Raw genomic sequence first — 20,937 nt, 5'->3', positions numbered from 1 at the left:
TCTACTACCCCCTGGCTGTAAACATGGTGGGCCAATGCTCTGAGGATAGGGCCTCTACCACTGCCTGGTAATCCTGTCCCAGGGAGCCTACAGCTGCCCTGCACCATATCATTTCACTTTGTGGGGGCACTACAAGAGGTGCCACATTCATCACCCGTATACCACCTATGTCACCTCCAGAGAGATTTACCTGTTGCCGCTGCAGGAGGGCTCAGATCTCAGGTTGCAGGACTTTCTACCGCCCTGCTCCTGCAGTCTCAGACAGCTGTTAAAGCAAGAACAGTACTTCTCCCATACAATTCTCAATAACATTTGTGCCTAAAATGATCTTTGGGTTCTGATTACTAGGGTCACTTTGTACCACTAAGGCCTTGCCTCGGCAATTCTACCCAGCCCACCTTAATGGTCACCTCCTTGAACCCGATTTGAGTCACAGGTAACCCGTTGACAGCATTGGTAGTAAGGCTATCATCTGGTGGGGTAAGTTCATCATCAAGCCAAAATTTCTTATATAGTACATAGGAAATAGTCATTACCTGGGAGCCGGTATCAAGGAGTGCAGATGTCGGGATCCCATCCAGGGTGATGGAAACTGTGCTGTCCCTTTTTTACATACCGCTCTTTCCAGTCTGCTGGGCCTTGGGAGTTTATTCCTGGGGAATGGCCCTTGGCCCCAGGGGTTGCCAGTTTAAAGGACTGCTCCTAGCATAGTGGCCGGTTGTTGTTGCATTTATAACAAACAGGTGTTCCGTACTGGTCACTGCTTCGTCCCTTATATGTCGGGGTCCGCTTCCTCATCCAGGGGACATCCTCCAGCAGTCAGCCAGTTGGATTTCCCTTGACGGAGTGGTCTTCGACTTGAGCTGCATTGCCTCCAGAATTCTTGCGACGTCATTACTTAGTTGCTGTACTGGGGCAGATTAATCACTTGATCCGCTCCCAAACGTTGTTAAAGGAGCTGGCTCTGGCAGTGCCAAGGCAGGGGGCTTCACTTGCATCAGGGACGTTCCAGCTTGCCAGGACGGGAGGGGATAGTCAGGGGCCTCTGGGGGCTGCAGGGCTTTGCCCGCTCTTTCAAGGTAGCAAATTCTAAGGCAAGATGTTCTAGTGGCCAAAGCCTGAGTTGCTTGCGGTCCTCCACTGACCTTAAACCTTGCAGGAACTGCTCCATCAGCATCTTGTTTCCTTCTGGCTCTCCTATATCATTGGTCATCCTCAGTCCGCAGCGCCTGTAGCTTTAAGGTGTAATCCCTTATGCTGTCTTGGTGCTGTTTGCAGCTGTAGAACCCCATCCTCAGCTCCGCTTCAGTGCGGGTCTCAAAGGCAGCTCCGTCTTCTGAAGATGGCGGGTACAGAGACCCGATCCGCCTCAATCCATGTCTCCACTTCCAATTCAGCAGCGCTGGTTAGCTGCCCGAGCACTAGACGCCCGCTGCCGTCTGGTTAGGGCATGCATATCGAGTACATTAAAGATTTTCCTTTTGAATCCCTGCAGCGCGTCCGGTCGGCCATCTGTGGGAGCCAGGCAGCGCCCGGCACATAGGGCAAGGTTATCAGCATTATGGGAACAACCGCCTCTGGTCCCGGTGCCGCCGCTCCTGCAGCCGGAGCAGCGTCCGCCGCGCCAGCGTTACCCTGGTTGGGTGGAGGCAGCGCCACCACACTTCCGTCGTCTGGTGCAGACATCTTCGCGCGTCCCCTTGGTTTTCACTCGGCACTCCTTTCGCGCATTGTGGCCCTCTGGGAACTTCCGGTTCTGGCCTCACACTCAGGATGAAGGGCGGGGCTTCTGCTTTGCACGCTTTCACGGGGAAGATGGTGTTTTAGCGCGAAAAGATGGCGGAGTTGGCAGGAAAAAGAATCTTGACTCGCGGTTTTTGGCTCAAAGGCGCACGTCACCCAGGTAAGTGGGTCCTGCTCAGATCCTGTTCGTGACGCCAAGGTTTCCAAGGTGTGCTACCCCTGCGTCGGCAGCCGGGCTGCTCTGATCCGGATCCGTGGTTGCTCGAGGGATCTCTGGACCCGGGGGTCGGTCGCGCGGCCACTTGGAATAAAAGGGGGTAGTATTTACAGGGGATAATGTGGAAAGTTTGTAACACCACCCGTGGTGTGTGGTAAGGTGGAGTACCCGGTGTCTATGTTGTGGGCAGCCAGGTGTTTAACCCCTCCATGGGTAGGGGGGCTGCCCCAGGACTCGGTGATGGTGACTGCGAGGTGCCGTTGGGACGGTAAGGGTCACTTTTGTACTCAGTCCAGTAATGCTGCCACCGACAAGTGAGGTAAACCAAAGTTCTGGACACCGCTGCCGCTTGGAGGGAGCACGCCTGGATCCCGTGCCCATTGGTGTTGCCTGTTAGTCTGTGACCTTTGCCTTGGCAACTTGTCTTCTGTTTAGTCCTTTTTTAGCCTGAAACTAATCAGGTCCCGCTCACCAATATGGCTAACTGGATGCGCTTGCTTTCTGGGTTCACGCTTGGGATTCTCTGAACTTTGTAGTGGGAAAGTCCTATTCCCCCTCGTTGCGCTGGTACCCCGATTTTTGGAGGGGTTGGAGAATGGATCTTGAAGGCTGTCCTCGTCGGGTAATTTGTCAGGACTCCTGAAGCTCTTTCCTGACCTAGGGTCCACATACCCCGTCGTGCCCTGGCCCCTGCCTGATGATAGCACAAGGCTGGCCTCAACAGTCCGTGCCCCTTGTCACGATCCCCTGTGACCGGAGCCCAGCCCCTGACCTCTCCTCTCGAGAGTCACTTCTCAACTCACTGTCTCCTGACCTCCCCTTAAGCAACCCACCAAGTGGGCGAGCCTATTCCCTTCAGGCCGGCCACTGGTGTGTGGTGCAGAGTGTTCCTAGGGTTTTGATTAGCTTGTCCTTGGCAACACCAAAGGTCAGGGACCCGTAACCAAGGAGGAGTTGGATACTGTGCTGAAGGGCAGATTGCACAATACCCTGTGACAACCTGATAGGCCACGGCGTCACATATCTGCAACCCAATAAAGTGCAGAAACACTTCTGAATCTCTTGGCCCCTCCAAAAAAGTGATGTGGTTTTTGTTGCCTTTTTCTGCCAGATGAAAAGTCTACAACCAAATACTTAATGTGCGCACATTGCCAAATGCAGCATTGAGTTAAATCAGTTCATCAGAGGTCAGTTCAATGACTTCACCTGAGTGACATCAGCTGTGTCCTCAGGTGAATTTAATGCTGGGTTAGATGTGCGCACATTGAGTATTTGAAAACCTATCTGCATCTCCTAGCAAAACACCCCCCAAATACTTAATGCATGGACGGCCTTAGCTGGCATTGAGTTCAGTGACAACCTGAGACGTGCCCTCATCGCTGTGGCTCCGTCAGTGTGTTGTGGACGCTGCAGTGAGTGGGCACATTGTTATCCAGGTGGCTGAGCTTCTATCCATGGAATCTTATCCGGCCTCAGCAAATCATACATACCCTGCCATGGTCTTATGCACAGAATAAAACCAAAACTTATTTGGTGGACATGGTGAGCTTGTATATGTAAAATATCTATAGCCCTGAGCAGACCCTGCTAAGGTCTGGAAGTAACAGCAGTGCCGGAGACTGGTAAGTATATCACTTCATTCTGTCTGGTGTCACACGGATAGCACAGGGACAGCACACACATGTGCACCTTCACCATGGACTGTACAAAACGTTAGTGTTTTGCACGGTTGTGTTGAGGCCTAACAGGTATAAAAGTTCCCCATTCTGTAGATGGGTGCAGGTCTCGGCAGCTGGACCCCCACCAATCAATAGCTTCACTTATCCTGTGTGTAGGTGATAAATTGTTTTCAGCTAAGAACCACTTTTACTGTATCTTCTCTGCCACTATGTAATACTATATCATATAAGACAGGGAGAGGTTCGGCTTTCAAGTAATTAGTCTTAAATGGAAGTGCTCTTCTCCTTAGTGATAAGCAAAAACAAGTATTCTCCATACACTACACAACACAACTCGCTATAAAGGCCGATATACCAAAAATACCACCACATCATGACCGACTAATACCATACTGGTCATGAATGAAAACCACAGTATAACCCTATCATGGATCGCTCATTTCACAATACTCCTGCGGTCTAAACAGGCTGTATCACCCCATGCATGAGCAAAACTCTCGTTGGTTGAGTATCTTTTATTTTGCCCAAAACATTGAATCCATCAAAATCCTCATTGTGTACAAAAAAAAACCTTAGGCTGCCGAAAACGGCAGCCTATGTGATCTATTACTGACTGTTCAGTGCGCATCTGATGTGTAATAACTGTGTACACCAGGTTATTAAATGCAGATCTGCAAAAAAGTGCACACGTGGACAAAAATTGACACCCTTCTGATAAAGTAGGGAAAGCCCACAATGGTCACTGAAATGACTTAAAACTGACAAAAGTAATTGGTAATTTAAAAATACAAAGGAAATGGCCATGTAACTGGCAAAAGTGATGGGCCCTTGACTTCATATTTTAATGCACAAACTTTTTGCAGCAGTTGCAAGTTTCTGTAAGGCTGCTTTCACGCTGCATGCATCTCCTCGTTCAGTCAGGGCTCCCATCTGCGCAGTCGTCCAAAACCCATTTTGAGGGGGGGGTGTTTTCAAACGGGGCCATTGGCTATAATGGTGCAGACTAAGTCGGTGTGTTGTCGTGCACCATTTTTGGGAGTATACGCCTATTAGAGGTAGATTCCCAGACAGAGTAGACTGTTTCTGGGTGTCCTCCTCAAGTATGCATATACTCTTGAAAGTGGTGGAAGACCGAGCACACGGGGACTGTCTGTACCCTTAGTCAATGGACCCCTTCGGCGCATACATCCGAAACCTGTTTTGCGGGTGTTTCAGACGGCATCCCCGACTGGATCACTAACTTTGAGAGGAATGCAATGTGATCGTGGCCTAATCTAACACTTGTCTCAGGTGTGAAGGAGTCTTCTCCAGACTGAAGGTTTTAGCTCAGATATTCAATACGATTTGGTTCATAGCATGGTTTTGGGGATCATTGTGGGTTTTTCTTTGATCGGTATCAATATTTTTATTTATCCTTGTGTGCAGCAGATGTAAATGGATATGTAGTCAAAGTTCCCCATCCACTTCATAAAGCTGCCGCCCTAACGATTGCTCTGCTGAGCATTTGTGTCCTTTAGGAGGGCACGGCTGATTTCTGTTGCCAGCTTATATTGGAGAACAATAGGGTCAGTAGTTTGGTATCTGACATGCTGGATCCTTATTGATGTAAACTGTTGGAGTGGTAAGTAAATACAATAGACCATTAGCTGAACTACAGAAGTGGCAGGTCCAGCCAACTGTTTATGGGGGAATTTACTTGTTGAGGAGCTCATTGTCCATGGACCCTACTTAATGTCTCCCTGCTGGGACCATTAGCAGTCTGCATGTAATCAGTGTAATGAATCCAAAGAGTATTTACCCCAGCAGAGTATGGGTACCGTCACACTTTAGCGACGCTCCAGCGATTTCCCACCAGCGATCTGACCTGGTCAGGATCGCTGGTGCGTCACTACATGGTCGCTGGTGAGCTGTCAATCAGGCAGATCCCAACAGCGACTAGTGACCAGCTCCAGCCCCCAGCGACGCGTTGAACAGATGCTGCGCTTGGTAACTAAGGTAAATATCGGGTAACCAAGCGCTTGATTACCCGATATTTACCTTGGCTACCAGCGCACACCGCTTAGCGCTGGCTCCCTGCACTCCTAGCCAGAGTACACATCGGGTTACTTGTAAACCAAAATAATGTAAAGTAGGAGTAATAGTGCAGAAAACCAAAAGCAAAACTCCTAAAAAATTGTCTTTATTAGTATTCAGTATTAAAATCTATATCATAAACAAATTATTTTTACATAGTCATTTATATAGATTGGTCACATATGGTGGGTGTAAAGAGGTGATAGACACGATTAGTGAGGATAGTGTTAGTTGTTTGCTATTCTCAAGGTAGGGGCAACTTTAGTAGTTGTACTTCTTAGTTTTTTTTTCAATAGATTCTAGGGGGATTAGGGACGAACTTTCTATCCCTCCCTTTCACCTACCTACCAGCGGAGGTGCACCATAAATTATTGGGTACCCCCCGCTCCTCGTCATCTCTCCCCATTTTCTCCCTGCAGCTCGTCAGTTGCAAGCGGGAGACCCACCACCAAGGAGAATAAATAGTGCAATTAGTCACAGGTCATTACTCAGCCGTACATTATTATTATTATTATTATTTATTATTATTATAGCGCCATTTATTCCATGGCGCTTTACAAGTGAAAGAGGGTATACGTACAACAATCATTAACAGTACAAGACAGACTGGTATAGGAGGAGAGAGGACCCTGCCCGCGAGGGCTCACAGTCTACAGGGAATGGGTGATGGTACAATAGGTGAGGACAGAGCTGGTTGCGCAGTGGTCTACTGGGCTGAGGGCTATTGTAGGTTGTAGGCTTGTTGGAAGAGGTGGGTCTTGAGGTTCCTCTTGAAGCTTTCCACGGTAGGGGAGAGTCTGATGTGCTGAGGTAGAGCGTTCCAGAGTATGGGGGATGCACGGGAGAAATCTTGTACACGATTGTGGGAAGAGGAAATAAGAGAGGAGCAGAGAAGGAGATCTTGTGAGGATCTAAGGTTGCGTGCAGGTAGGTACTGGGAGACTAGGTCACAGATGTAGGGAGGAGACAGGTTGTGCATGGCTTTGTATGTCATGGTTAATGTTTTGAACTGGAGTCGTTGGGCGATGGGAAGCCAGTGAAGGGATTGGCAGAGTGGCGAGGCTGGGGAGTAGCGAGGGGAGAGGTGGATTAAGCGGGCTGCAGAGTTTAGGATAGATTGGAGGGGTGCAAGAGTGTTGGAAGGGAGGCCAGAGAGCAGGAGGTTGCAGTAGTCGAGGCGGGAGATGATGAGGGCATGCACTAATGTTTTTGAAGATTCTTGGTTAAGAAAAGCACGGATCCGGGAGATATTTTTGAGTTGTAATCGGCATGAGTTGAAGAGGGCTTGGATGTGTGGCTTGAAGGATAGAGCAGAGTCGAGGGTTACTCCAAGGCAACGAGCTTGTGAGACTGGGGTGAGTGAGCAACCATCAAGTTTGATGGAAAGGCTTGTTGGAGGAGGTGAGTGAGGAGGAGGAAAGACAATAAACTCTGTTTTGTCCATGTTAAGTTTTAGGAATCGTGCAGAGAAGAAGGATGAAATAGCAGACAAACATTGTGGTATTTTGGTTAGTAGAGAGGTAATGTCAGGTCCAGAGAGGTAGATCTGTGTGTCATCGGCATAGAGATGATACTGGAAGCCGTGGGACTCTATGAGCTGTCCCAAGCCGAAGGTATAGATGGAGAACAGCAGGGGTCCAAGAACTGAGCCTTGAGGGACACCGACAGATAGGGGGCGAGCTGAGGAAGTGGTGTGAGAATGGGAGACGCATAAATTCCAGCATAGTTACAGATATAAATCTCAGATAAAGATGATGTAAATCTCATAAATATAAAATTAGAGAATCCCAGCAGGGATGACTTATCTGCTGGGACCATCCAGTTTCATATCCCGACGCGTTTCCCCCCTATATTTTTCTCTTAGGGGTTCATCAGGGGAATTCTAATCTGAGGTTTCTTAAATGTCCAGGGATACCAGCAACCAGAGCGTGACATCAATAGCCAGCTCCAGCCCCCAGCGACGCGTTGAAGCGATGCTGCGCTTGGTAACTAACGTAAATATCGGGTAACCAAGCACTTGATTACCCGATATTTACCTTGGCTACCAGCACACACCGCTTAGCGCTGGCTCCCTGCACTCTGAGCCAGAGTACACATGGGGTTAATAAGCAAACCGCTTTCCTTATTTACCCGATGTGTACTCCGGCTACAAGTGCAGGGAGCTGGCACTGGCAGCCTGAGAGCCGCGTACACTAGTAACCAAGGTAAATATCGGGTAACCAAACAAAGCACTTCGCTTAGTTACCCGATATTTACCTTGGTTACAGCTTACCGCAGGCTGCCAGAAGCCTGCTCCCTGCACATTTAGATCGTTGCTCTCTCGCTGTCAAACAGAGCGATGTGTGCTTCACAGCGGGAGAGCAACGTCCAAAAAATGAACCAGAGCAGTGTGTAACGAGCAGCGATTTCAAAGCAGGGGCCAGATCACTGCTCAGTGTCAGACACAGCGAGATCGCTGATGAGGTCACTGCTGCGTCACAAAAAAACGTGACTCAGCAGCGATCTAACTAGCTATCTCGCTATGTGAGAAGTACCCCCTAGATTTTAGAGAGCTTTCATTGCTAACTAGGACTAACTAGGATTTACAACTGAATGGGAAAAATCTAGAATAAACAGATAAAATTGGATGTACAGTATAAAAATATAATGTGGTACAGTGCTGGCCAGATAAAATGATGTAACTACTTTGGTTGTTTTTGGGCATAAAAAAAGTATTTTAGGAGTGATTTTTTTTTTTCTTTTTTTCTGGTTGGCCAATAAAAGGTATTTTTGGGAGATTTCAGGGCACAGACTCCTGCATCGGGCAAGTTTGTAAGCTTGCATAACTAAGGTGCTTTTGTGCTCTGAAAGATCCCAAAAATACTTTTTTTTTTCTGGTTGGCCAATAAAAATGTATCACTCCTAGAATACTTTAGGGGTTTGGGGCAAAAGTATTTTTGCATAGATATTAAATTTATTAAATTACAATTTTTTTTTTTTTTTTTTTTTTTTTTTTTTTTGCTCTGAATTATTTACCTTGCAACTATATAATCTGTTTTGGTTTCTCCCACTCCTATATACCATGGGCTGCATTTTGAAGGTGACCATTTCCTTACGTGTGTGGGGACCAATGTATAGGGTCAGTGTGCACAGTATTGCATTACTTAGCCCTAGGTAATCACCAGATTGTCATGTTGGAGTACAGCAGTGTTTGTGGGTTTTTATAATTTATTATGCTGTTCTGAATTACATATAATTTCAAAAGATATTTTAATTGTGTATGTGTGTAATATAGATATTTTTTTTTTTTGTACCATTGACTGAGCTTCTGTTCTTTGTAGTGGTGAAGAGGGTTGTACCTTTCGAAATTCCATTTGTAACCGTTTGGAACATAAATAATGAATTGTATCAGATAGAAATCAGGAAGTGGTAAGTTTGCAAAAAGATAATTTTCTTTTTTCTTCACCTTAATTTTATTAATTGCAATACAAAAACTGAAGACAAAAGATGAACTCCCTGGAAAAAGCTGTGTGGTTAATGGTAAATCGCCTCATCGCAAAAGACTATAATAAAAAAACATGGAGTAATTTGGTTAAAGGATTTGGAGGAAGATCTTTATCTATACTTGCCTTGTGCAGATTTTATCAGGTGACCAGAGAAATTAATGAACAGATGACTAGTGATGGATGGACCTGCAAACTCTCCTTCACTTTTGGGGCCGCTCATTATTGCTCATCCATATGCACTACTTTCACTGCCCACCTGGATCTGGGATTGGTTGCAGTCAGACACTCCCCCAGCCTGTGTGACAGCTTATGCCTGCAACCCATCACAAGCGCTGTATGCTGGTCCGTATCGTGGCATAAAAATATAATATTTTGGGGTAGTGTCCCCCATACTATGATACCCATCAGGGATGAAGCATATGGCTGCAGCCCACAGCCTTATCAAAATAAAGAAAACGCATGTGATGGGGGAAGGGGGGGTTTCGTTTAGCATGCGGTCCCCCTCAATTTTCATGCCAGAAAGCAGGGGGCTGGTATTCTCATGCTGAGGAGGCCCATGCTTATTGGGGGCCCCCCCAGCCTAAAAAAAACTAAAACAGCAGCCTGCAGCTGCTCAGCATTGTTGCATCCATTAGATGTGACAATCCTGGCATTTTACCCGGCTCTTCCCAATTGCCCTTGTCGCGGGCGGAGGAGGGGACGCTGCGCTCTCCCACTGCTCGGGTCCGGCCGCTGGTGGTGCTGCTGCTCGGTGGTGGCTCGAGCGGTGGGCCGGATCCCAGGGACTCGAGCGGCGCTCCTCGCCCGTGAGTGAAAAGGGGGTTTGGATTGATTGTGGGGATTTATTGTCCGTGACGCCACCCACGGTTGTGGTGATAATGGTGACGCCACCGCTGCTCTGGACGGGGATCCCGGGAGCGGTGACGGGGAGCAGCTTTGTTGTTAGTTCTCCCCTCCGTGGGTAGGGGGTTGGTTGTCCCGGGGCCCGGTGATGGGGTAGGGATGGACGGCAGGTGGGTTACGGGGCCTGGCGAGGTGCAGGGTCGCAGGGGCAGCGCTGTGCCGCACGACACGGTGGTACTCACTCAGCCCAATGATGAAGACACAGTTCTCTGTAAAACACTCGGCTGGATGGACGGGTCCCACAGACGGCTGCGGTGTTTTCTCCCGGCAGGTTGATGGTGACTGCCTTTCCCTGCACCTAGGTATGGTAGATGGTTCCAATGGGTTCCCACCGGTAACCCGCTCCCCAGCTTGGATACGGGCTGGAGGAGCCCCTCTTTGACCGCAGGCGCTGGCTCTGAGAAACGGTTGCCGTGGCGGTGTCTCCCTCTGTTGGTTGGACTGTTGCCTTCTGTCGGGACTTGACTGTTTGGAAACCCAGGAGGTCCCCTTCACTAACGGATTCGGCAAATTCACGGCGACTCCCAGCCTTGCCGGGGTCCGAAAAGCCCCTGCCAGATGGTGCTGGCTTCTTTGTGTACCGGTCCGGTACCGCCGGGCCACCGCCCGTCCACGGTCCTTACGGTAACTCGGATAGGCCACTCCTGCAGACGGTCACCACCGTCTGCCAACCTTGCTGAGCTGTCCGGGCCACACACCCGGACCAACTTCAGGCTGCTCTCTTACTACTTTCCTCCTTCCACTTCAAACTCCACAACTAATCTGCCTGGTTTTCCCACCTCCAGGACTGTGAACTCCTCGGTGGGCGGGACCAACCACCTGGCCCACCCCCTGGTGTGATAATCAGCCCCTGGAGGAAAGCAAAAAGGGTTTTGTGTCTGACTTCGGTGTGCCTGCTGGGAGTGTGGGGGGTGTGGGTGTTGTGCTCTGTGGCCCCTGGTTTGTCCAGGGCGCCACACCCTGATGCAGTGGCAGTCAGTGTATTGAGGTGTTGAGACCACAGCTGCCACAAAGCCCTAGATTAGTAATGGGAGGTCTATGAAATGCACATATATATGCACACATATATGCACACATCTAGTCTGAAAGTAAAACTCCACACACACCCAAAAAAATCCTTTATTTGACTTAAAAGACAAAGAACCTTATTTCACCACTTTATTAAACCCCAAAACACCCTTGCAGGTCCAACGTAATTCTCACAAGGTCCTACGATGTTTTCAGCTCTGCTACATCTGAAGCTCGCAGCGAGTGCCATAGAACATGACTGCCTGCTGTGAAGTGATGTTAAGGCCCCGTCACACGCAGGGATCGCTAACTAGATAGCTAACGAGATCGTTACTACGTCACCGTTTCTGTGACGCAGCAGCGATCTTGCCAGCGATCTCGTTGTGTGACACCTTCCAGCGATCAGGCCCCTGCTGTGAGATTGCTAGTCCTTGCTGAATGGTTGGGACAATTTTCTTCAAAGGCGATGTCCTGCTGGCCAGGACACCTCACTGTGTTTCACGGCTACCAACACCTCCTAACAGTCCCAACGCCCGCCAAGATCGTTATACAGGTCGCTGATCGTTACTGCGTCGTTGGTAAGGTCTGACTGTGTGACATCTCACCAGCTACCTCCCAGTGACTTACTAGCGATCCTGATCAGGTTATATCGCTTTCAGGATCGCTGGGAAGTCGTTAAATGTGACGGAGGCTTTACTCATGTAAGTTGCAGTCACAGTAGGAGGTTCCCATGGTACTCCACCTGTGACCACAAGTAACCAGACCTCTGTAAACTCAGGTTCATAGACCTGCATCTCCTGGCAGAAAACAATCTACACCTCCGTGTGTGTCCGTGTCCGTGGAATCCGGTGTTAATGTGGAACCTGTCATTCAGGGGCGCCACATTTTCTCTGCTGCAGATCTAGCAGTTAGGCCGGGGTCACACGTGCAAGTGACTCATCCGAGTCTCACATCCCATAACCCGGCACGGCCGCACATTCTCCAGACAGGAGTGGGTAGGCTGCATGTATTTCTAGGCAGCTGACCCACTCCTGTTAGTGTGCAGCCGTGCCGGGTGATGCATAGCAAGACTAGCGCGAGTTACTCGCAAGTGTGACTCCGGCCTTATATACAGACCTCATGAATATGCACGCAAAGTAGTCTTGTAATTTTGATTTCCCCCCCCCCCCTGCTGATTTTAAACAGTGATTATCAAAACGACACTAAGCAGCTCAGTAAGTTAAGAATCAGGATCTCTGCCCCTATGTTAGGCTATGTGCGCACACTGCGTTTTTTTGACGCTGCGTTTTTGTGCGTTTTTGGCCGCTAAAAACGCACCTGCGTCGGAAAAACGCGGCAAACGCACGCGTTTTGGTGCGTTTTTTGCTGCGTTTTGCTGCGTTTTTGCTCACTGCGTCCTTATGCGTTTATCAGTGAACAAAAAGTCTGTCATTTCCTTCTTCAATGTGTTCTTCATTCTCCACTAGTGTATGCAGAAGAGCAGACAGCTGCAGAACTACAAGGCTCAGCATGCTCCATCCAGGACTGTATGCTTGAGGGAGAGTCAGGGGGAGCAGACCTACAAGGCTCAGCATCCTCCATCCAATAGTGTATGCAGGAGAGCAGACAGCAGCTGTCGAACTTCCAGGACTGTATGCAGGATTTCTTTGCCCCCCCAAACAAAAAAAATGACGTGGGCTTCGCCATATTTTGTATGCTAGCCGGGTACAGCAGGCAGGTACGGGCTGCCCCCAACCCCCAGCTGCCTATTTGTACCCGGCTGGGAACCAAAAATATAGGGAAGCCCTTTTTTTTTTTTTTTTTTTTTTTTTTTAATTTCATGAAATAATTTAAAAAAAGAATGACGTGAGCTTCGCCCAATTTTTGAGTCCAGCCGGGTACAACTAGGCAGCTGGGGATTGGAATCCACAGTGCAGGGTGCCCATGCTTTCTGGGCACCCCCGCTGTGAATTGCAGTCCCGCAGCCACCCCAGAAAATGGCGCTTTCATAGAAGCGCCATCTTCTGGCGCTGTATCCAACTCTTCCAGCTGCCCTGATGCCGGGTGGCTCGCCGGGTAATAATGGGGTTAGGGCTAGCTGTATAGCTGGCCCTAAGCCCGAAATTCATGGTGTCACGCCAATATTAGACATGGCCACCATGAATTTCTAGTAAAGATAAAAAAAAAACCACAACACACAGAAAAATATTTTTATTAGAAATAAAACACAACACAATTAGTGACTCCATCTTTATTGAAATAAAAAAAACCCCTCCGCAGTAATCCTGGGTCAGGGTCCCGCGCCGTCCAATCCGGATCCAATATCATCTGATCGGTTTGCTGGAAGGCAAAGCGATCAGATGATGTGTCAGGATACAGTGCCTGAATCACATCACACATCAGCTGATTGTATAATCGGCTTTTATACAAATCAGCTGATGCATCGGTGCAAAAAAATAAAAATAAATAAATAATACTCACTTATGTGCTGATTACCGGCAGCTCCTGCAGCGATGGGGCGGGAGTCTGATCCCGTCCGATCGCTGCAGCAGCTGCCGGTAATCAGGGATGAAGTCTCCTGACGAATCCGCTGATACCGGCTGGGCGCCCGCGTCACCGCGATACTTACGATCAGCTGATGCGTCAGGTGACTGCATCAGGTGATCCATCGCCAGGTCCTGCATCCATCGGAGGTTTCCCGGCCGTCTGCACACAGCTGGAGCGGTGGTGGCGATACCGTGAGAGGAGATGGGAGCGGGCATTGCTGCAGACAGGTGAGTATAACTTTTTTTTTATTTTTTTTTTTTCTACTAACTTTTGTTTTCGCAGCCGCTTCCACCTCCCGCCCAGACATGGCGCCGCACGGCAGCATACATGCACAGGACGGGAGGTGGAAGCGACGGTGACGGTGGTGGGAGGATTCACGCTTCTGTATATACTGACAGAAGGAATCCTCTTCCTGTACACTACACTTTACTACCCACCTCCTGCGTTTATAGCTGCGTTTTTGGTCTTAGAAACGCACCAAAACGCAGCTATTTGCGTTTCTCATTGCGTCTTTCAACATCCCATTGAACTCAATGGATGAAAAATGCGGGAATAATTGACATGCTGCGTTTTTGTGGCACCACAAAAACGCAGCTAAAAAAAACAATGTGTGCGGACAGCAAAAATAAACTCATAGACTTTGCTGGGGAAGCAAAGTCCTGCAGTTTTGAGGCCAAAAACGCACCCGAAAAACGCGCAAAAACGCCGCGAAAAACGCACTGTGCGCACTTATTCTGCTCTCAGATTAGCTGGCAAAAACTTGGTGACAGATTCCCTTTAATTTGAAATTTATAGTCCTATTTTGTTCTCACATAAAATCTTTATGCAAATATTTAACTATAAATGGTAAAACAAAAAAATAAGCTAATGCAATATTGTATCTAATCACATCATGTAGTACACCAAATGTAATGCTATCCTTGTGTCCGCAGGTATATGACGCCCTCTAATGACGCCATGCTGATGGGCTGCCCAGCGGCTGTGGATCTATTGTATACCCAGGTATGATGTAACATGTAAAACTACATGATGCACTGCAATGTAAATAAAAAAAAAAACACACTTGACCATGCTGAGCATATTTTAGTATTAAATTGCATTTATTGCAATATAGGGTTTGTAAACCATGAAGAGTCTGAAGTAGCAGAATCATTCCTCTGGTTCCTTCTGTTTCGCAACTGCTCACTAGTTATAGAAAACATATGGCGACTGAGCTGCTGCAAAACAGACATCAGTCACTTTGGAAGAGCTTTTCCTAAAGCAGTTTTGTCTAGGAAAACCTTGGCAGGTTTGCCGGCATCTTAAAAATGCTGTGTGCACATATTGTAAAGCCGGGGTCTCAAACTTGGCTGGGTGTATGGGCCGCACATTGAAAAAAAAAAATAACTTGTGTGGGGGCCCTCATTGATTGCAGGGCAAAGCATTTTTTATTTTGTGTCTTTTTGTGGGTTTTTTTCTCAATCTTTTGGATCACTGTTTTTAAATTTATTTTTTTTCTCGTTTGCTATAAAAAGTGCACTTTTCTGTTTAGATGTATATAAAAAAATTTGGTAGTGTTGTGCTTTTTATAATTTTTCTTGTAAGAGTTTTACAATTTGCACCATATAATAATTTTAGTAATGTGCCCTATCTTGTTCCCTATTCTTGAAGTAATGTATCAATCCTTCTCCCCATACTCTTGCTCACCCTGTAGTAATGTGCCCATCTTGTCCTTTTTACTAATGTGCCCCTGCAGGTCCTCTTCTTGTAGAAATGTCCAATCACACTCTTCTCACCTGTCCTCCGATCACTTGGCGTCCTCTCCTGCTTCATGCATCCAGCACACACGAGCCACCCGCCTTGACTATAATGGCCGCTATCAATGCTTCATCTAAAATTCAGATTAACATTTTGCTTCGCAGAGTCAGGCTCTTTGCACTATTCCAATTGCTGCCACTGGCCAATCAGATGCAAGCAGGTGACATCATAAGTATCAGCTGCTTGCCTCTGATTGGCCAGTGGTTGCCATTGGAATAGTGCAGAGAGCTTTACTGAGCGATGGCAAAAACACTAATCTGAAATAAAGCAGTGACTGCTTCGGCCCCTACACAAGCTGCAATAGTCAAGAGGGGGTGGCGGTACTATGTGGTGTGCCTGTGGGTTGAAACAAGCAGCGTGAGGGGCCGCATGCTGGCTGTGTGTTCTGAGACATCTGTCCTAAAGCCTCCTGATAATATGGCCTTCCTTTTGGCAAAATCTTAAGTGATGTGAAACTGTGCGCTTCTAGGCCTCCATTTAACAAGATCGCACTTTAATTCTTTAGAGGCCGTTTATAACTTTTTTTTTTTATCAAAATTTTATACAAAATAGTAGGTTGCGGATATGTAACTTGCATACGCCAGTCTTGACCAAAAAGCCATTGGAGTAAGAGGTCATGTTTTAAGGTGCCTGCCCATTGGCACCTCCAAATGTAAAACATTAAAGGAAAAAAGCTTTTTAGGCCCCCTTCACACATGTGCTTTTATTTATTTTTTTTTTTTTTCTTTGCACAACACTGTTTTTTTTGAGGGTTATTTTAAAGATTTGCAAAGATGGTGATGAGTGAGCATGGTCACATTCAATCAAGTATCTGGGTTCTCAGGAGTGAATTGAGGACAGACTAATGGAAGTGAATGGGACACTCAAGCATTTTGAAATTCCAATGCTCGACCGAGTAATAAGCAGTGGAGAACCATGCTTGCTCATTATGGAGAGCAAATAAAAACTGTACAGATATTATAACTATTAACCAAATGAGGGGGGGTAAAATGTGGGAGTCTGACACCCCTCCCCCTTCAGCACATTTTTTTGATAAGCCGCAAAGTGGCGGGGCCAGCTTCCCTGTTGCGGGGGCTGCTCGGGGGAGATCGCGCTCGGATCCGGTGCCTTCTCGGTGGCTCGAGCGGGCTGGACCCGGGGCTCGAGCAGCGCTCCTCACTCTCGAGTGAAACGGAGAGTTGGATTGTTGGGATAGATATAGAGTTCGTGACGCCACCCACGGGTTGTGGTGATGGTGGGCACCACCGCTGCTAGTGACGTGGTTCCCGGGAGCGATGGTGGGGAGCAGCTAGGTGTTGACCCCTCTGTGGGTAGGGGCTGTTGGTCCCGGGGCCCGGTAGGAAGGAGGGTTCCGCAGGATTGGTTTTGGTAAGGTGCAGGGTTGCGGTGCCGGATGGCACAGGTGTACTCACTCAGACAGATGGACAGAGTCTCTGGTAAACCAAACTGCTGGATGGATGGGGCCCGCAGCCGGCTGCGGTGTTCTCCCTGGATGGGTTGATGGTGGCTGTCGTCTCCCTGTACCGGTGTTTATGTTGACTCCAATGCCTGGGCATCGGTAGTCCGCTCCCCGATGTATACGTGCTGAAGGAGCCCGTTTGCCCGCAGACGCTGGCCCTGTGGATCTCTGACCCTTGGCGGTGGCGCTTATCCGGAACGGTTGGGCTGTTGCCTTCAACCGGGACTTTGGTGGGAATGAACCCCTGAGGTCCAGACCGCAATCAGAAAATTTGACTAGAGGTTGGCTTTAAGCCTAGTCGGGGTCTGAGTACCCTGCCTGGTGCTTGGGTCCAATCTGCTCCCCGGTTCGGTACCGGCGGGCCACCGCCCGACCCTGGTCCTACGGTTCTGTTGACCTTTACAAACTCCTGCAGACAGCCACCACCGTCTGCCGACCTTGCTGGGAGTGCCTGGGCTCTAACCCAGACACCAACAGTTTTGCTCCTCTCACTCTGCTGCCCAAGACTGGACTCTCCAACTAACTACTGTGGTTTTTTCCGCCTCCAGGCTGTGAACTCCTCGGTGGGCCGGGCCAACCACCTGGCTCCGCCCCACCTGGTGTGGACATCAACCCTGGAGGGAGGCAACAAGGGTTTAATGTTTTGACTGGTGTGACCTGTCCAGGGAAGGAGTGTATGGTGTTGTGTAGTGACCTGTGCCCCCCCCTCCCTGGGGTCCAGGGCATCACAAAAGCAGACAGCTGCGGGCTGATATTACCCAGCTGGGAAGGCCTATGGTCATTGGGGCCCTTTCCAGCCTAAAAATACTAGCGCACAGCCACTCCAGAAGCTGTGAATCGCATTAATGTACCAAGTTTAGCACTTCTGCCTGGCTCTTACCGATTGCCCTGGTGCTTTGCCAATTGGGGTAATGGTTGTCAGCTGGCATCAAGCCCTGGTGTTGGTAATGGAGATGTGTCAGATTCCTTTTTTACTAATTGGGTTAGTAATGGGGGTAAGTTTTAGAAGAAAATGCTGCCCTTTTTCCCCAGTTCTCACTTTTTAAAAAAAAAAAACAAACAAAATCCATGCAGGTCCATTGTAGTCCAGGGAGTTCTACATAGTCCACAAATGGAAGCCCTGAAAGACCTAAAGGGAAATAAAGGACTGTCCCTTGATTACATGTTTTTTTTTAAACTGTTTATTAAGTGTTTTCATTTAAACACAAAACTTCAAAATTACATATGAAGTCTTTGACAAGAACAGACAAGACTTCTGGGGGGGGGAGGTAGGGAAAGACTGGGTAGGAAAGAGCAGGGAAGGTTAACAAATATGATTAATGTAAAACGCCTGTATGGAGCACTGAAGATGTAAATTCTTTGTTCTGTTGACTAGTTGTGTACTGTCCACAAAAAGGTCCCAGGGCGACCATATACTGAAATTTTTCCAGCTGACTGTTGATGCAAGCGGTAAGGTACTCCCATCTGCTTCGGTTCTCTGCTCCTCAACTGCAAGTCCTGGAAAGTGGGAGGAAGGGTTGTTTTTTGTTTTTGTTTGTTTTTTTTGGGGTGGGGGGGTGGTTCTACAAAATGAGGCTATCAAGCATTTCACTAAAGTCCATATGTGGAGAAGCAACCTGGATGAATTTGTTGAAGCCCCCAGAGGTGGAACATTGAGAAGGTAGTTAACCCCTTAGTACTGGGTACGTCATGGATCGTGTCACTATGATCGCTGTGGGCAGGCCGCGGTGATCAACGCATATCAGCTGATTTCAACAGCTGATGTGTGCCTGCTAATTGCGAGTTATCGCGTTCCACCCGCAACTATTAACGGGTTGCCAAAATCTGGCAACGAGATGTGTATATGCGCGCAGCCATAACTTTGACTTTTCCCGCCCCATCGGAAGTCACGTGCGTGATCATGTGACTTCCGGTGGTTGCCATAGTAGCACAGGGTCATGTGGTGACACTTGTAGCGAACATGAGCCACTTTCTCAGTGCCGGCATTGAGACTAAAGCAGCATATCTGCAGATCTCGGCTCTGTAGCTGTGATCTGAAGAACTGAAAGTGATTCAGATTGCTGATCGTTAGAGTCCCCTAAGGGACCTAGTAAAAAAATTAAAAAAAAAAAAAATTTTATATAACAAAAATCCTAAAAGTTCATATCTCCCCGCCGCAAAAAAATGGTAACATTTTAAAACGTCAGCTCGAGACGCAAAAAATAAGCAATCACTGAGCCATAGATCCCGAAAAAAGAACGCTACGGGTTTTGGAAAATGGAGCAAAACGTGCGCCACTTTTTGGCCAAACTTGTGAATTTTGACCCCTGAGATACTAGTAAACCTATTTGTTTGGTGTCTACAAACTTGCACCGACCTGAGGTATGATGATACATCAGTTTTGCCATACAGTGAACATGGTGAAAAATAAAAATCCCAAAAACTATTGTGCGATTTTTTTTTTTTTTTTTTTTTTTTTTTTTTTTTTTTTTTTTGTTTTCCCGTACATTATATGGTAAAACTTAAGGTTTCATTTAAAACTACAACTCGTCCCGCAAAAAAAAAGCCCTTATATGGAAAAACGCAAAACGCTTAAGGGGTTAAATGGGTCCAAGGCTACCTCATACCCCAGAACGCTATGGACCAGCTCCCCTACTTATCTCCAAAAGGGAACAAGGACCAGAAAATGAGTGAGATCCCTTATCCTTCGCACATCTCCAAACAAATTTTATTCTTAAGCAAAGTTCCTAGGTCTGACTTAAGGCCACGTCTCGCTAAGCGACATCGTTGCTGAGTCACGGTTCTTGTGACCTAACAGCGATCTTGTTAGCGATGTTGCTGTGTGTGACATCCAGCAATGACCTTGCCTTGCTGTCAGGTCGCCGGTCGTTGCTGAATGTCCCGGACCATTTTTTTTTTTTTTTTTTTTTTTTTTGGTCGTTGCTCTCCCACTGTGAAGCACATATCGCTGTGTTTGACAGCGAGAGAGCAACGATCTGACTGTGCAGGGAGCCGGCTTCTGCGGACGCTGGTAACCAAGGTACACATCGGGTAACCAAGCAAAGGCTTTGCTTGGTTACCCGATATTTACCTTGGTTATCAGCGTCCGCAGCTTCTAGAAGCCGGCTCCCTGCACACGTAGCCACGGTACACATCGAGTTACTAAGCAAAGCGCTTTGCTTAGTAACCCGATGTGTACCGTGGCTATCCCTGCCAGGTGGGATCGCTGGAGCGTCGCTTAGTGTGACTGTACCTTTTTAGTCAGTGGTTCCCACAATGTTCCTAGATTACGTAGATCAAAACCTATGGCGCCTCAGAACAAGGCTCCACAGACTGATTAGCAGCTCATGCTGCGCTCTGAGACTGGTGATTAATGCAGAACAAACAGCCAATCGCATTTGCAAGCAAAGCTCTAATAGTTTCAGGGATACGCTCAAATTGAGAAGGAGCTATTGGCTGTGAAATATGGGTTGGAGAAGTTTTGACCAGTCCACCTATGGTTAACAGTTAACTGTGCAGTTGGGTCACAAGGCTTTGGAGAGCATTACAAGGAAACTACTACTAAATGCCCCAAAGGGATTTAAGGGCATGCTGTTAGGACTTCAAAAATACGATATAGATATCTATTACTTTCCAGGAAGAGACTTGCTGACTGCAGATACTCCTAAGCAGAGAGTGCCTACCTGTCACAAATGATGACGAGAATGACATTGAAACCATCAATATGTGACTACCTGGCAGTGTCAAAAGAAAAGTTGAATCATATACACTTTCACAGAGAAGGACAACAGTCTCCAGATTTTAAAGACTGTCATTGTGCAGGGCTGGCCAAAGTACAAGCAACATGCTCCAAGGGAAGTTTCTCCGTTCGTCCACATTAGAGATGAACGGTTAGTGCAGCAAGGAATCATTTTCAAAGGAGATGGAGCAGTTATACCAGAAGCTCTTAAGAGACATACTGGTAACACTGCACTCTTCTCACTTAGGCAGGGAAGGATGTCTATGGCGAGCATGAGAATCTATTCATTGGCCAGGAATGAATGACTACATTAAAAACTATATAGGACA

The 20,937-nt window shown here is 47.7% G+C and overlaps 1 protein-coding gene across 1 annotated transcript in view; it reads left to right on the top strand.

Annotated features, from left to right (window-relative positions):
* SNX31 (sorting nexin 31) overlaps positions 1-20,937 on the top strand; it is a 77,533-nt gene that overhangs the window by 24,780 nt on the left and 31,816 nt on the right. The window contains exons 7-8 of the mRNA XM_075316238.1: positions 9,033-9,120; positions 14,567-14,636. Coding sequence (XP_075172353.1) covers positions 9,033-9,120; positions 14,567-14,636 — 158 coding nt within the window. The remainder of the gene's footprint in view (positions 1-9,032; positions 9,121-14,566; positions 14,637-20,937) is intronic.

The sequence above is a fragment of the Anomaloglossus baeobatrachus genome, chromosome 6, assembly GCF_048569485.1.
Source record: "Anomaloglossus baeobatrachus isolate aAnoBae1 chromosome 6, aAnoBae1.hap1, whole genome shotgun sequence".
Taxonomy (NCBI): Eukaryota; Metazoa; Chordata; class Amphibia; order Anura; family Aromobatidae; genus Anomaloglossus; species Anomaloglossus baeobatrachus.
The sequence above is the reverse complement of the archived record's forward strand: the minus strand, read 5'-3'. Positions and strand labels throughout refer to the sequence as shown.